Below are 15,775 nucleotides of genomic sequence, written 5' to 3'. Positions count from 1 at the left end.
GATATAAAAATATAGGCTTTAGATACCAATAGTTTTTTTTGTTTTTAAACACCTTTATCCAGTGCTTCTTTTCCATCACCTGTCTCAAAGAAGCACATCAGACACCCAGTTTCCCCCCTGTAATGTAGAAGGTTCAAAGCTTTATTTTGAAGTTTGTTTAAACAGATTGGACAATGTCTTATGGGCACATAAACAACCAGCAGTTATTTTGGGGTATGTTTGCTGTAAGCAATAACATTGTGTTTCCTCTCAAGATGTTAACACGGAAGGTGTCTTCATAAACCTAACCCACACAGTCGATATTGCCAAAATTGCAGGCTTAGATCACAAAGCAGCTTCTGAAGTGTCTAAAGTGTCTGTTCTTGAAGCCAACTGCACCATTAGGAAACCGAACCACTTGATGGCCAAATTAGGGAAAGGACACCAATACCATTGGAATCCTCTCGTCCCATACGAAGATGTATTGATAGATATATATATTTTTAAATCACCTAGTGAGTTTTGGTCATGGAGGGGAAATTACAGGTTCCATAAACCTCTGGACAACGGAAGGGTGTCCATCAACTGAACACCCCTCCTCTGATAGGTATGCTCTCATTTAATCCATGTTCTATGAGCTTGATATCTTCCAGGTCATCTTTTACGATGCTGATCAGGTGGCTCAGCCCTTCTTGTTGCTGCTTCAGGTGCTAAAAGAATGGGAAGGGGGGAGAGAATAGCCACGTAAACACTCCGCTCTGACCTTCCCAAGCCTAGCCTGTGAATTTCCTGGCAACGGTCAGCCCTTCTGTTTGTAAAATGCTAGGCATCAGTCCTCAACTGAGAGATCACAACTGCTCCAATCTTTCCCCTGTGTTTACATGAGAGACATGGGTTACTCAGCAGAAAGTCACATGCTGATACCTCCCCTTTCATACACATTAACACTGGAATCCAGACCCAGGGTTAGGTCACAGCTCTTGTTGCCTTATTCAGCTTACTATGTTTGGGTGTGTTGTTTTTTAAATGCAACTTTCTAGCCCTTATGTTTCGGAAGACAACCTTGGAAACATGTAAGCGTTGCCTGGTGGCAAATGGCCAAAAATTAGGGTTGACCAGGGCTTGCAGCAGAGTCCGTTCCCCAGGTTTTCTATGCTACCAAGCACAAATTTCACTGGCCACCCCGCTCCCTCACCTCATGCAACAAAAACATCCATTTCTTTGGGAATGGAAATACTGGCAGCACAAAATACGCATCTGGGACTTTCTCATGTTATTGTGATGAAGGAATTTGCATTCCTGCCGGTTGTTACCTGTTTAATTTCCCGCAAGAGGTCTGCATCGATGTAGTACCTCTCTTCCGATCTCACAGCTCCAAAATGGTTCTGCATTCTGATCTGGGACATCAACTCATTCAGCCGGCCCTGGAAGAAATAAAGGAAGAAACGCTGAATTCAGGGCAGAAAGCAGCTTCTTTTTCCCTGCCCTGTGGGACAAGTGGCAGAGATTTATAAGCAGATCCAGTCCTTAGAACAGGGGTAGGCAACCTAAGGCCCATGGGCCACAAGCAGCCCATGAATCGCCCCCGAGCTGCACGCTCAGTGAGCCCCCGTGAACTGCACTAAACCAATGTGGCACAGGGACGCCAGAAATCGCATCTGCGCAGATGCAGAAAATCGCGCAATCCGGGCCATGGAGGAATCTCCGCTGGAGTGAACTGGCCCAGGCGAGGTAAACCTTGCCGACCCCTGCCTTAGTATCTCCAACAAGCAAGTATCTCAAGGCCTCTCAGACTGACTTGACTCAGTAACCTCCCACTAAGGCTGCTTTCTTGAAAGGATGCATCAATGATCAGGTTGAGAGGCCTGCGAAAATATACCACTTACAGATTTTACCAGTATAGTTTGAAGGAGCTTGAGGCATTTCAAAGACACTGTCATTGTACCATTTTTTAAAGAGGAACTCTAAAATGCATCTAAACATGAACAAGCAGCATGGCATAGGTCTAAGGCGGACACAGCCTTCCACATTAGCATGAAAGAACTTGGGAGATGTAAGACAGGCATGAAATGCAAGTGCACAGAAGGAGCAAGCGCAAAGCACCAGGCAGTTTACTGCACAGTTCTGTGTTTGGTATGCAAGGTTATGCGTCCTGAGTTGCTGACCTTGAACTGCGTTGGAGCATTGAGTTCACACTGGATCGTATCCAACTGTACGCGAAGCTGCTCCTCATCGGCTTGGATGGCATAGCCGCTTTTCCTCTGGATCTCTTGCTTGATTAACACCTTTGTGAAGAAATTAAGATGCTTTAGAAGGCTATCCCTTACCAAAAAAAAAAAAAAGAGAGAGAGAGAGAGATTATCCTTTTTTGGGCAGCACAGCTGAATGTAGAGCACCTGGTCTGTTTTTCCCCAGGTGTTTTAGGGATGCAAAATATGCCTGGAAATGGGAAGGCCATCCTCAGACACACCTGAGGTCAATAAGGCCGCTCAAGGGAGTGGACAGGTGCAGAGTGTCATTGCACAGAGCCACAAGAGGGAGGCCGTTCCACAGGGCAGGTGCCACTACCGAGAAGGCCCTCTGCCTGGTTCCCTGTAGCTTTGCTTCTCGCAGTGAGGGAACCGCCAGAAGGCCCTCGGCACTGGACCTCAGTGTCCAGGCAGAATGATGGGGGTGGAGACGCTCCTTCAGGTGGGCAGGGTACAAATAATAAAATTATTATTATTATAAGATACACATGGAGGTTTACAGAGTAACTGAAGTAAAAAAAATAAAGAAAGAGGAGCTTATAAACCCATTTTCTCCCTAGTTGTGTAATAATTTATTTTTTAAGGTACAATTGAAAGTTAAGAGACCGTAAAATAAACATGTCCAATGTACAGTGGTGCCCCGCAAGATGAACGCTTCGCAAGACGGAAAACTCGCTAGACGAAAGAGTTTTCCGTTTTGGAGGTGCTTCGCAAAACAAATCTCCTATGGGCTTGCTTCGCAAGACGAAAATGTCTTGCGAGTTCCTGCGGGGGTTTTTTCCTCCCCCCCCTAAGCTGCTAAGCCGCTTATCAGCTGATCCGATAAGCCGATAAAAGCCGCTAATAGCGCTAATCCGTCAATGGGCTTGCTTCGCAAGACGAAAAAACCGCTAGACGAAGAGAATCACAGAACGGATTCTTTTCGTCTTGTGAGGCACAACTGTACACTATTCCATCCCATAAAACAACCATGTACCATATCAACTGTTGTTTTTTAATTATAAAAGGGGGGAGGGAGTGGGGGGGGAATGAGAAAGCAGAACCTAGAAAGGCAAGGAGCAGTGTGTGGCTAAACTGGGATCAAGACCCAAAGTTTCTTTGATCTCTTATCCAAACAGCAGTTTGAATGGCTTTAAGAGGAGAATGAAGATCTGTCTACTGGTGGCTGATTAGCCATGACAGAAATAGGGAACCTCAGTGTTCTAAGGTAGCAAAGGGGTCTGGGAGAAAATGCAATGTCAGGGAGAGCACTCTTGCCTTATGGAGTTCCTAGAAGCATCTGGCTGGCCCGAGATGGAATCAGGATGCAGGTCTAGAGGGACGTGGGATCCTCTTTTTATGGTCTTATCCATCTTCCCCCACACTGCAGATGGGAGGACTGAGGCAGAGACAACAGGGGCTTGCCTCAGGACCACCTTAGACAACCCTACTTGAATTGAGACTTGACCTGACTATTTCCTGACCTTCATCTCATGTTCTTCGCTACTGCACTTTACCTACATTCTTAATCACCACCCATTTTTACCACAGGGACAAGCAACAGCCTACCTGCAATGTTCTGTGCGAAAGATCCATTAGCTTCCGCTTGTACTGAGCTATTTTGGCCATCGTTGTAGTCTGGTTTTTCTGGAGCTCACTTATGTCTTCTGATATAATCTACAGACAGGGAGAGATTGGGTCAACTGCTTAGAGAGAATGCACAGGTTGTGAACTATCCGTCCAGTTTTACACCTGGGTGTCCCTTCGTGTATCGAAAGCCTTTCCTTTGCAGATACAGTCCACAACCAGCTGCAGAATTATGGAGCTGGATGGATCTACAGTGACGGCTCTAAAAATCCCCTGAAAATCAAAAACACACGCTTCAAAAATCACAAGCCAACTGCAGAGAGAGAGAAAATGGATGCAATGTACCACAGCAGAAATGCTTTGGGGCGGGGAACACTTTAATAGAACTCAAAGATTAAAACAGATTTGATACCATTGAAGTTAGTCCTGCAAGTAAAGAGGTATTACTGATTTAGCCACTAGACAGATTTAAGACTAAACACAGGAAGCTGCCTTATTGCAACTCAAACAGTTATATTGTCTGCACTTACAAGGAGTGATTCAGACAGTTTTTGCCAACACTACTTTGAGATGTTAATGAGTGAACCTGGGACCTTCTGCGGATAAAATGTACTATAGTGAGCTATGTCCCTCCTCTAAATTAGGGAGGTTAGACTGAAATCCCAAATTTTTTTAGAATAATCTTCATGCATCCGACAACAGTGGCTAGAATTTTAATAGCAAAAAATTGGAAAGGACAAGTGATACCCACCAAATTAGACTGGCAGGTGAAGATGATAGAATATACAGAAGTAGCCAAAATAACGGGAAGTTTAAGAGATGATTCAAAACAGAGATTAAATAAAGAATGGAATCTCTTTAGAGAGTATATAAAACAGTACTGTAAAAATCTAAATACTTTGACGGGTCTGGACTGAATCTTGCAAGACAACAGAGGACCAAATAAAGTAATTTTAAATATTTAGAAAGAGGAAATATAAAAGTGTGAAGTAGAAAATGAAGTTTAGATAACGCAAGGGGGTGAATGGAAGTCAAGAGAGTGTGATGTTGTTTGTTGTGTTTTGTTTTGTTTGGTTTTGGTTTTGTAAAATGTATGTATTGTTCTAATAAAGCTATAAATTAGAAAAATAAAATAGGGATGTAAGACTTCACTTTGAGCATCTCAAGTGTAGCTCCTGGTGAAAGTGAAGAGACTGGGTTGATTTGTGCTCCTGGAACACACAAGCAGTAGAAGCTCAGTGGAAATATTGTAAAACGTGCTATGCATCTTGACTCCTCAAGTTTGGCATCTTCCACGCTCTTTACAACAGACTTGGAAATTGCTAACCCCAGCCTAGGTGGAGCAAGCTACCAATCCCTGGCCCTGAGAGTCCGGAGTACTTTATGGTATTAAGTTTCTGGCACCTGGAACACAGGATTTACAAAGCAAAAGGCAACTAGACTCTTAGAGCATCCATTGTCAGCCACAAATAATCACAACAGTGGTATTCAGAAGCTGGTGCTCACATCTAATCTGGTTTGATGCTGCTTCGTCATTTGGTCTTGGACTTTCAACCTCCTCAACAGTTCTTTGAAACCAACCATCGGCACTGGAATCAGCCTAGAGAAGTAAGAGCATTGAGGTGGTAGAAATTAGGCAACACATAGAAATGATTAGGCTATAGGAGCAAACAAGGCACTCTAACTAGGGAGTCAGGAGGCCTCACCATCCCTTTAAGGGGAAAGGATGGTGGTTTTTGTCTCTGGTAAATTACCATGAATCTGGTTCAAACACATGCACACACACCCTTGGTTGTGCTAACTCTGTTGCCAGCAGCTGGAAGTCTTAACAGATTCCACTGAAGACTGTTGGGTCTGACGTCCCAAGAAGCTCTTAAGAGTACGTGTAAGAGATAGCATGCCTGAATATGCACCAACATCTAAAACGTTCTTCAACCTGCAAATTTAGCGTAGCTTCTCCCCAATGTGGTAGTAACAAAGCAAGATTTTAACACAGGGACACAAGCATGCATTTCCCCACATGCATTCTTGTGATGGTTCAGTCTTGCATGCACCTGCTAACTGAAAGCCATGTAGATTTCAGTGTGGCGTTATGACTATTTTCCAGCTATTGCTCTTGGGAGCTGTGATCGCCAGGGTGCTCATTTTGCCCATTCTGTTCTCAGAAAGACACATAATTCCCATTTCAAATTATCCAAGCAATGCAAAAACCACCTTGGAAACCACCAGACTTACTTTTCAGGATCTGGGTTGTCAACTTTGGCCTGTTCCCAAATGATTGGATCAACTCCTGGAAAAGGAAAAACAAGGTAAGTCACTGAGGACAATATCGAGTCATTGAGCCTCAGCCATTGTTTAATAGGATCAGTTGGAGGTAAGATTTATCTTGCTAAAAACACCCAGATTTAACACATGTATAACTCATAGCCCCCCTCCCCCCCAAAAAACAGGCGAACTACATTTCAAAAGTGACAATTTTAACACACTTCAGATATTCTCTGCATATCCCATTTCCAATTAATTTGGTGAATTTTTCTCTTGTGAGAACCCACCCCCTAAAGAAGCATTAATTACTGCTCCAAGTACCTCTTTCTGCTTCTGTCCTGCTGTTTTGTCTCAAGAGGGAAAAGGAAAACAACAACCCACCGCTGATCTACCGCACAATGAGTTAGAAGATTATTTACTTGTCCTTTAGGTCTCTTTCCAGATTGTATCTACAAGCCAAGTCCAATTAAAATACATCCCATATCTAAAGCAAACCCCTTAAATGGCTGGCCAAACACTTATTTTTAAAGAACAGCAGAATTCTTTCAGCTTGTATTACAGCAGGACATGCTCCTCCATCATCTAACCTCGGCCCTCCAGATGTTTCGAGACTACAGTTCCCATCATCCCTGACCACTGGTCCTGCTAGCTAGGAATCATGGGAGTTGTAGGCCAAAAACATCTGGAGGGCCAAGGTTGAGGAAGCCTGATCTAACCAAAGCACTTGGCTGCAGTACAGGTTACCTGCAGGAGGACTCTGTAGCAGCTGCTTGACCTGCGCTGGAGAAAGCTCTGTCCTGGCCATGATGAGGGTGACTCCAAGCTGCTGCAGCTGGTTTTTGACATTTGCTTGTTCAAAGTGTGCATACAGAGTGGTAGATGGGACTCGCCTGGAAGTCCCATTTGGAGATCGTTCAACAACATAGATGACTACTTCAGTCCTAAAAGAGCCAATACAAACACTTATATTTTACACATTTTAAAAGGATTTACTGTTGTTACACTCAAGATTGAGCTCAAAAAACCAAATGTATTCATAGCATCATAGAATTGCAAGGGACCCTGAGGATCATCTGGTCCAACCCCCTTCAACGCAGGGACATGCAGCTGTCCCATATGGGGATCGAACCTGCAACCTTCCCCTTATCAGCACCATGCTCTAACCAACTGAGATGGTCTGGCCAGCTTCCTCCAATTATTATCTGCCTGGCTGGGCTCTTCATCCAATGTATGTATGGAGCTTGCTATGGCACCAATTTCCACCCATCAGCAACTTGGATGGGACACTCTGTACATGGACCTCCAAATGAGAAGCCTCTGGGGTGCCTTCACCTGCTCCTGAGAGGGATGTCTTCCAGATAAGAGGAAGCACCTCTGCCCAACCTGGCACAGAGAGGAGCAAAGGAGGCAAGGTGAAATGGGTCTGCCTACACCTGTTAGCCATCCCTGCATCAAGCATGTTACTCTCCTTGGGCATGAAGAGGCCTTTTCTTGCCAGGAAGGGACACACATGCACCATGCAATTTACTTACTGATCATCTGGCATGGTCTTCACACCTTCCACGTTGACTGTGAGAGTCTGGTTTGAACCTAAGATTTTGTGCACAGATTCCACAAGCTGCTGCTGCTGGCTTCGAATTTCTGCTTCCTTCTTGTTGAAGACCAGTGCTACCAAGCCATCTTCATCCTTGTTGTTGGACATGCAGCTATAGCCAACAGCCTGTGAAAGGACAGCAGCCTTTTCAGCCAACGAAAAGATACCCAAACTTTTTGCTGCAGAAACACTGCACCACAAAGACATGAAAGCTACGATTCTACAACTCCGTGAAATGTAGCGAAGGAAATCAACTCTAAATGTCTAGCAGCAATTAAGGCTAGATAGCCAACCAACTGTTTCCAAGAAGGTGGTCTTCAGAAAAACCAATCATACCTTAAACCTGCAGAAGGGGTTTTCCTGTGAGAACTCCACTGGGGCAATGCTGTTGTTGAAATATCCTTTGCCTGTGCCCCAAAATGCCTGCAGCTGGTTCCACTTGGCCAAAATGGCATCTCGCTCATCTCCCAACAGTGTGGGTGCAGAAAGGGCACTTGCTGTGTTTATTAGCTGGTTAGACTGGGCAGGGGCTTGAGCAGGCTGACTGAAGAGGCTTCCTAGGGCTAAAATGAGATGGGAAGATAGATGGCAAATGAAATCCAACCACGCAAGGCTAGCCCACTAGCCTCTCCTCAAAGTAGCCCCTTTGTAAAATAAGATGCTGACCAAGGGTTTACATATTTTCTGAGCTTATCACTATTATATTTTTTGCAATTTAGGCAGATATATCATCATCACCATCGTCAAACCTTTATTTGCATCACATACAAACATTCAGAATAAATAGGCCAGTGCGATCTCGTCGCCATTTCAACAGTACAGTCATTTGCCAAAGGGAAGAAGAGGAGAGCAATCTATTTCATCTCTGTGGGTCTCCAGCAAGGGCAGGATCCTGTAGCATACTTCGGTGACAAAAAATCAAATAGAGGAACTTAGCTACTGTCTTGGTATGCTTCTGGTCTCTCCCCTGTAATAAGAAGCGTATAACCTCTGTCTCTGGTTTCCATGTTGGAATACATAGATGGTCCAGAAATTGTTGGTGGAGATAATCATTCATTTTACATTTAAGGGCCATGTGAGCTAGAGTTTCCACCAGGTGGGCATCACACAGGCAGATCCTATCTCCTTCAGGCAGATATGTGGATGCCTGACAAAAATAATAGCTACAGCAGACGCCTGAAACACCCAACCAGAATACAGTTCATAAAGTCCACTTCTTTTGCCCAACAGGCTGTCACCCAGATGTCTGATGGGAGGGAGAAAGGAAGAGAGGAAAGAAGGAACTCCAATATGACATAAAGAGGTTAGGTAAAACCCCTGGCACTATTTAGCCTTAGGGTACTTACTTGGTTGCTGCTGCTGCTGCTGGGTGCTGAAGGCTCCAAATCCCAAACCAGTTCCCAAACCTGTGCCAAGGCCGGTACCTGTCCCGAAGCCAGTACCAAATCCAAAACCCTTGTTCTGGGTAGCACTAAACAACCCTTGAAAGAAGAAAAGCGGGACAACACAGTGTGAATAAGGTCATGCTAAGCTCCTGCAATGCTTTAACTGGAAAGACATGTGCAGTGCAATTCATGCGCTCTTACCACCAGCCCCGGTGTTGGTAGGTGCCGAGAAGCTGAACGTAGATCCAGCTGTGGTGTTTGCCGTCCCAAATCCTCCAAAGGCCCCTAGGAAACCAAAATGAACAAGTCAAAAGAAGAAGAAGCCCGGAAGCCTTTTACGAGGCCACAGTTTTGACGATCACATGCCGGTAGGGTTTTTTTTAGGAAGGGAGATGGTGACAAATGAATGCTGATGAGGAAACAACTCGTATGCGTTGCCCTCGTTTAAAGCCGAAGCGATTGCAGAGAAGGGGCTAACACTAAAGTAGCTAACACGCTTTCATCTTTTGGGAAATCATATCAGTTGCACATTTTTGTTGTTATTTTTTGGAAAGCCTATCCTGTTACTTGAAGGAAAACACATATAAATTCTTTTTTTAAAAAACAACCTAATCAATGCAGTGCCTCTGCTTTAAACTACTCCAGAACATCAGTGCTCCTTATGTGGGCATAAATATGTCTTCTGAATTTTCCTTGCATTGTAGAAACCAGCTGCTCCCAGCACTCTTTGCATGCCTTTCTTTGTGCTAAACAGGCACAACAGAGTTGATTAAATGGCTTTGCTGGAGCTCCCAGAATAGGTTTCAATCAGAAGAAGGGTTCCAGCCTGCCATTGACACATTGGCCCTGCAACTGCTGTGCTGCCTATATGGACCCTGCTCTTCTCCTTGACCAAGCACCAACCAGCACTGTTCCTGACTGAACTTTTTGGGTGAAAGATGCACTGGTTGAACCTGTCCTGAAGCACTCAAAACCTATACAGTCATAAAATTGGGGGATGGACCCAAAGACTAAGTTGTGCTTTAGCCCCACTGAAATCAGTGCTGCCCTGGGCTCCTTTGGATGAAAGTGCAGGATTGTAAATGTATTAAACAAAAGAATAAATAAACAGATAAATAAATAAATACTAGTGTGAAACCAAGTTTTTATAAATGCATTAGAATTTGTGATCCCTGTCTGCACTCAAAAGATTAAAGTTCAGTTATAGCTGCCATCTTAAAACAATTACAGTATTTTAGTGTAATACTAGTAACAATCGTAGCTCAGTGGTGAGCTCTTTCTCGTGTCCTTCCTTGCACAGAAATTTTCCAAGAAGAATTTTAAAACTGATTGGAAGTGTGAATGCATTTGTATGCGGTGGGTAGAGGTGCGAGAGACTCACATTGTGAAAGCCATTCAGACCAATCACAAAGCAAACAACGTCACTGGGGTGAACAAATGGTTTCTTTTAACAGCTGAGATGAGAGTTACACTATACAAATAATTGAAACTGTTGCATACTACAGTACAGAAATGATAGGACTATGGAATGATATAATTTCCTATACGAACAGCCACAAGAACTGAAGGTTAACACTAAATGAGCGCATTAGAAATACTGAATATTAGAATACTGAATATTAATGTCAGGCACATTCAGGTACAAATGGAATGATATAATTTCCTATACGAACAGCCACAAGAACTGAAGGTTAACACTAAATGAGCGCATTAGAAATACTGAATATTAGAATACTGAATATTAATGTCAGGCACATTCAGGTACAAAGATGGATCGATGCCTGGCTGTTCAAAATCAGCTAGTTGAATTATCAACTTGTTCTACAGACGGTAAATAGTTGAAAATGTTTAAAAGTCAGAATCTTTTTGTCAAAGCCAGCATATTTCTCAAAGACCAAAAGTTAGGATTGCTGATTTTTTTTAGCTGATCGTATAAAATTTGCTTCTCCATTAAGCCTTGATAAAAGTGTGGTGAGTTCGTGATGACTGAAATCCAATGAAGAGACGGAGGAAAGGGGAAAAACATAAATGCAGTAGGGTCCAAGAATTTGAGATACAGAAAAATACCTTTTCAAAGTTATTCAACTTTATTACCAAGGGATCATAATTTTATATCCCTGTTTGCAGAATGCACATGACAAATTTGGCCTGCTAAGGCACTCTGAGTCATTAAAATGGTTTTCCCCCCAATGAAAATGAGCCAATCTAGATCCACATGGATTCAAGGCTAATTCACACATTACACCGTTTCATAGGCACACAGTAAACGGGAAAATTGTGAAAGGAAACTGAGAATTCAACACCCTCCCAAGCTGATAGGGCACAAACATGGTGGATGTGTACTATGGAGGAATGATTTGCCATGAATTCATCCCATGTTTGGAGAGGTTGTCTCCCCTTCACACTTTACATCACAGCAAGTAGCTAGTAGTCCCACAATGCTGTGTTCCGTATGTATTGCCTCTCACATGGATTTCCTGACGGTGCAGACTTCCTCATTTATTGAATGGAGGGACCTGATCAATCATTTCTTTAACGAACGCATAGACTGCATCCTTCTGTGAAGCTTTATGTTCCCATAAGCAACTGCTGGATCAGAGCAGTCTCTCTTTGCAGCTACTTCAGTGATAAAACAGCTTTGAAAAATTAGGCATTTCAGTCACACATTTAAGCAGTCCGATGCAAACGTTATTTTAAAAGCTACAAGAATAAAAGCAAAAGAGGTATTCTGCTTCTACTCCAGTCCTTAAACACTGAAAGAGGCCTTCAATGGAGTTTAGTGGAACAATGCCACATAAATGAGTTTAGACCCCAGGGGCCTGAAGCAAATTCTTGGACCCTTCCCAGCAACAATGCAATTACAAACACCACTTGTGTGCATTCTCTACCTGCACTGGCCAGACTGTTACCAAAATTGAATGGTGGAGCCGAGGTAGTAGACACACCAAAATTCCCAATATTAAAATTCACTGCAGGATTAGCAGTTAATCCAAAACCCCCAAAATTAAACCCGCTGGCAGTGGAGTTTGCTGTTTCAAGCCCACCAAATCCTGATGAGTGGGAAGCAGAAAAGAAAGCAAGGAAGTATTAGTGAGAAACAAAACATGTAAGCAGTAAAACCATTTCTGATTAGCAAAAATGAGAAATTTCAAAGAACGGGGGAGAAGAAACATCAGTCCATAGCAAGAAAAAGTACAATAGCGTTTCTCTGCTGTTATAGGACAAATGAAGTTTTCACTGCCAAATATTAGTTCTGCACCAAAAACATGCAAATAAAAATTCCTCCTCAGTATGAGAGCAGGGTGTTTTGAATGGTCTACGTTTTGAAGGGTTTAGAAGTAATGAGCTGAGCAGTACACTTAGGCTTAACATTTTGTAGATATGAATGACCAAGTAAAGCACCGTTAACAAACTTGATAGTGGTTCCCTTCCCCAAACCTCCGTATTAGAATTACACTCTCCCCATGCTGATTAATATGAATACTTTGCATTTAGACATGGATTTTTGTTCAAAGTGCTTCACATACATTATCACAACAGTCCATATCAACATGCAATTTGTGAATTCCCAAGTCAAATGCAGCCTGCCAGCCATATACTAGACAAACACATACTCTTTCCAGTACAAGGCAGACAACAACAGGCTAGCACAGCAGTTCTCAATTTGCTAAGTACTGTGGACCTCCTGTTTTTCAAAAGCCAAGCCACAGGACTCTACAACCCTATGTATTTTGGAGGAATTAGCACTAATTATGTTTATTTGTGGGGCTCTGCAACATGGGACTGGCAGTAGCCAGAGACCTAGTTTTGCTAATGGATGGGAACAGAAGTGTGGCACTGGGAGAGCCACACTTTGCAGCCCCTTGGCCTTTCTCTACAACCACCCTGTGATATTAATGAATAATAATAATAAGTGCCTCTTTTGTGTGTGGGAGGGTGTGCTCCTTTGGGATATATATAGTTACATTTATACATAGACCCTGTGATATTAATGAATAATAATAATAATAAGTGCCTCTTTTCTCTCTCTGTGTGGGGGTCCTCCTTTGGGATATATATATATAGCTACATTTTTATACGGACCCTGTGATATTAATGAATAATAATAATAATAAGTGCCTCTTTTCTCTGTGTGTGTGTGGGGGTCCTCCTTTGGGATATATATAGCTACATTTTTGTCGAGAACCAGCTCGACATCAGTAAGAAAATCAGTCTCACACCAAGATGACTTGAAGAAAAAGCTTTGGCTTTTGCCGTGCAATGTTTATTGTGCACAGTGAAAATAATTCATCCTTTCTCCTCCAGCACAGCGTTTGTTCTGCCCCGTACCCAAAAGTAACAAATCAAAGGAATGCAACCTTGCCCTTGCCCACAGACAAAGAGAGTGTTATGCTACGTGAGCCAATCATTAGTCTAGCATGAGGTGTTCACGTGCTCATCATGCTCTTAACAATATCTCGTGCTGTAAAATCACTCTGCAATAATAAAAACTCTGCTCATGCTCTTATGTACAAGCAATCATTTTCCCACACATTTTTATACGGACCCTGTGATATTATTATTATTAATAATAAGTGCCTCTTTTGTGTGGGGTGGTGGTTCTCTACACACACACTTGCACTGCAGGGGTTTGGTCTCGAAGACCCTCGAGGGTCCCTTCCTGTTCTAAAACCCTGCGCCAAGCGGACATTCAGGCATCCTTAAGGCGCACCATCATTTTGTGCCCTGCTTCTTCACGTCCTCCTTGCGCTCGCGTCCATTTGGGCGTGTTGTCGTGCTTGTCCTGACCTACGGCTGGAACAAATAAAGCTGACTTCCTCCCTCCCAACCCCTCCTCTCTTGATATCGCCCTGCGCCTCCGAAGCTGCTGCTGCTCCGCGAAAGGCAGCCATGGATTCAACAGGTGCTGCCCTTCCCCGCCCCCCCCCGCTACCTTCTCGGTTGCCAGGGCGACCAGGGCCACGCCCCTCCCCCCGAGCTCGCCCCCCCCAACTTCCCCGCACTCACCCGCAGGGTTTGGGGCGGCTGCAGCGCCGGCGGCTGGCCCGAAGTTGAAAGCCATGAGGGAACCCGAGCGGCGGCGGCGGCGGCAGCACCCACTGACCCTGGGAAGGTCCGCTCAGCGCCGTCGTCCGGGTGGAAACTGCAACCCCGACGCGGGAGGCCGCGACCAGGCCATAGAGATAGGAAAAGGTTAGAGTGGAACCCACTATTAGCGCCGGCCGCGGTTTTCTAGGGACCCGCCGCTCTGCCCTTCGGCCTCCCTTAACTTCGACTCCCCTTTACGCACTTCGTGTCGAAAAATTAGAGCGGGAAACTAGCTGAAACCTGGCACCGGGCGTCCCGGTTTGAAATCGCCGTGGCGCGTCACTCCACATTTCTGCGTCTGTGGTGAAAAAAAGGTTCCGCCTCCGCCCGGAGAGCGACGCTCGAGCTAGCTTGTTGCCCCGGCAACGAGCCGCTGTGATGACGACAACGACGGCGACGTAAGATGCCGTCGCGGATTCCTAGACCGGCCCCTGAAGTGCCACCAATTGGGGAGAGGGCTGCGGGAAGGTAGAGGCTCCGCCTTGTGGACTGGAGGGGAAGTGCCCGATGGGATCCTGATGGGGAAAGTCGGACGTAGGGCAATCCATGTCGAAAATGTAGATTTTTTTTGGGGGGGGGAAATTTCCAACAACGTCCCCCCCCCCAAAAAAACCCTCAACAAGTTTTCCACTTTTTGAAATATGGCAACCTGCTTTGGTGATCCTCACCCCTAATAATGGTGTGCAATAGGTTCAAACCCTATTCCGACTCCCACCCTAGGAGTCCTCATAAGAGATCTGTTCCTGGAGGAAGAACTGTGAGGGGAGAGACTCCATCAGACAAGGCCTCCTTCCACCTCTAGTCTCTGCTTCTCAATTTCTATTGTATTATTCTATGCACTGTGACTTGCCGTTGTTTTATTGATTATAGTTTAGAAATTATTTATTATAACTGTTGAGTGGATTTCTGTTTAACTTTCATATGTTATTACTATTTAATACTATTATAATGATCGTTGAATATTACTTTTTGATGTAGGTTGCCTATTTTAAAGATATGTTTTATTATCCCCTTTTTGTATTGCATTAGATTGTTATAAAATGTACATTCTTTCTTTCTTCAGCTTGTAAACTGCCTTGAGTATTGTAAGATAGAAAGACGGTATACAAATTAAAAATGATGATGATGATGAAAGGAACTGCAAACTATGACTCAGTGAGGGGATTTAGGATGTGTTTCAGGCCTCGGCCAGTTTAGTCCTGCGTCCCGTTGGTCACCTGTTAGTCCCGTTTATCACATGTTTAATTACACCACCATTGTGTTCTCCTGGAATCTGCTGCGGTGCATGCTTAGCAGTAAGGTTTGCAAAGGACACACTTGAGAATATTGCAAATGAGGTGCAGGGATCACTGGGAGGGCTTTTGTCTGTAACAGCTGCACACTTCCCCCTCTTCAGTGCATCTAGCCAGAATTCTGTTCTCTTTTCATCGGCAGGTAAACACACACGCCTCTTTCTCCAGGAGGGGTGAGGTGCACTAAGTATTGAAAATGTATTTTCTACTGCTGCTGCGTGGCTATACAGTGGTACCTGTTAGGATATTTCCGTTCCACCTTAAAAGGGAGCAGGATGTTTGTGTCACAGCCTGCGTATTTCCTGTTTTCACAGGATGTTTCTGTTGTGTCTTTGCTTTCGTTTTCTCTCTCTGTGC

General features: G+C 44.2%; 1 protein-coding gene across 2 annotated transcripts; it reads right to left on the bottom strand.

The window, feature by feature from the left end:
- Positions 1–109: 109 nt before the first annotated feature.
- On the bottom strand, positions 110–14,409 carry NUP54 (nucleoporin 54). Of its 2 annotated transcripts, XM_081209300.1 has the most exons (13): positions 14,046–14,409; positions 11,927–12,088; positions 9,240–9,323; positions 9,000–9,134; positions 7,990–8,216; positions 7,592–7,779; positions 6,804–7,000; positions 6,030–6,084; positions 5,301–5,394; positions 3,777–3,884; positions 2,145–2,264; positions 1,293–1,403; positions 110–689 (listed from the first exon to the last, which is right to left on the bottom strand). In XM_081209300.1, exons 1-13 carry the CDS (start codon positions 14,098–14,100, stop codon positions 561–563), a joined length of 1,665 nt encoding a protein of 554 aa, XP_081065426.1. In that variant the 5' UTR covers positions 14,101–14,409; the 3' UTR covers positions 110–560. The 2 variants fall into 2 exon arrangements, with proteins under 2 accessions (XP_081065426.1, XP_081065427.1); XM_081209301.1 differs by lacking the exon at positions 11,927–12,088 and having other exon boundaries at positions 14,046–14,402.
- Between the last annotated feature and the right edge of the window lie 1,366 nt (positions 14,410–15,775).

This window comes from Podarcis bocagei (genome assembly GCF_964188305.1).
Source record: "Podarcis bocagei genome assembly, chromosome: 9".
Lineage (NCBI taxonomy): Eukaryota > Metazoa > Chordata > Lepidosauria > Squamata > Lacertidae > Podarcis > Podarcis bocagei.
The sequence above is the reverse complement of the archived record's forward strand: the minus strand, read 5'-3'. Positions and strand labels throughout refer to the sequence as shown.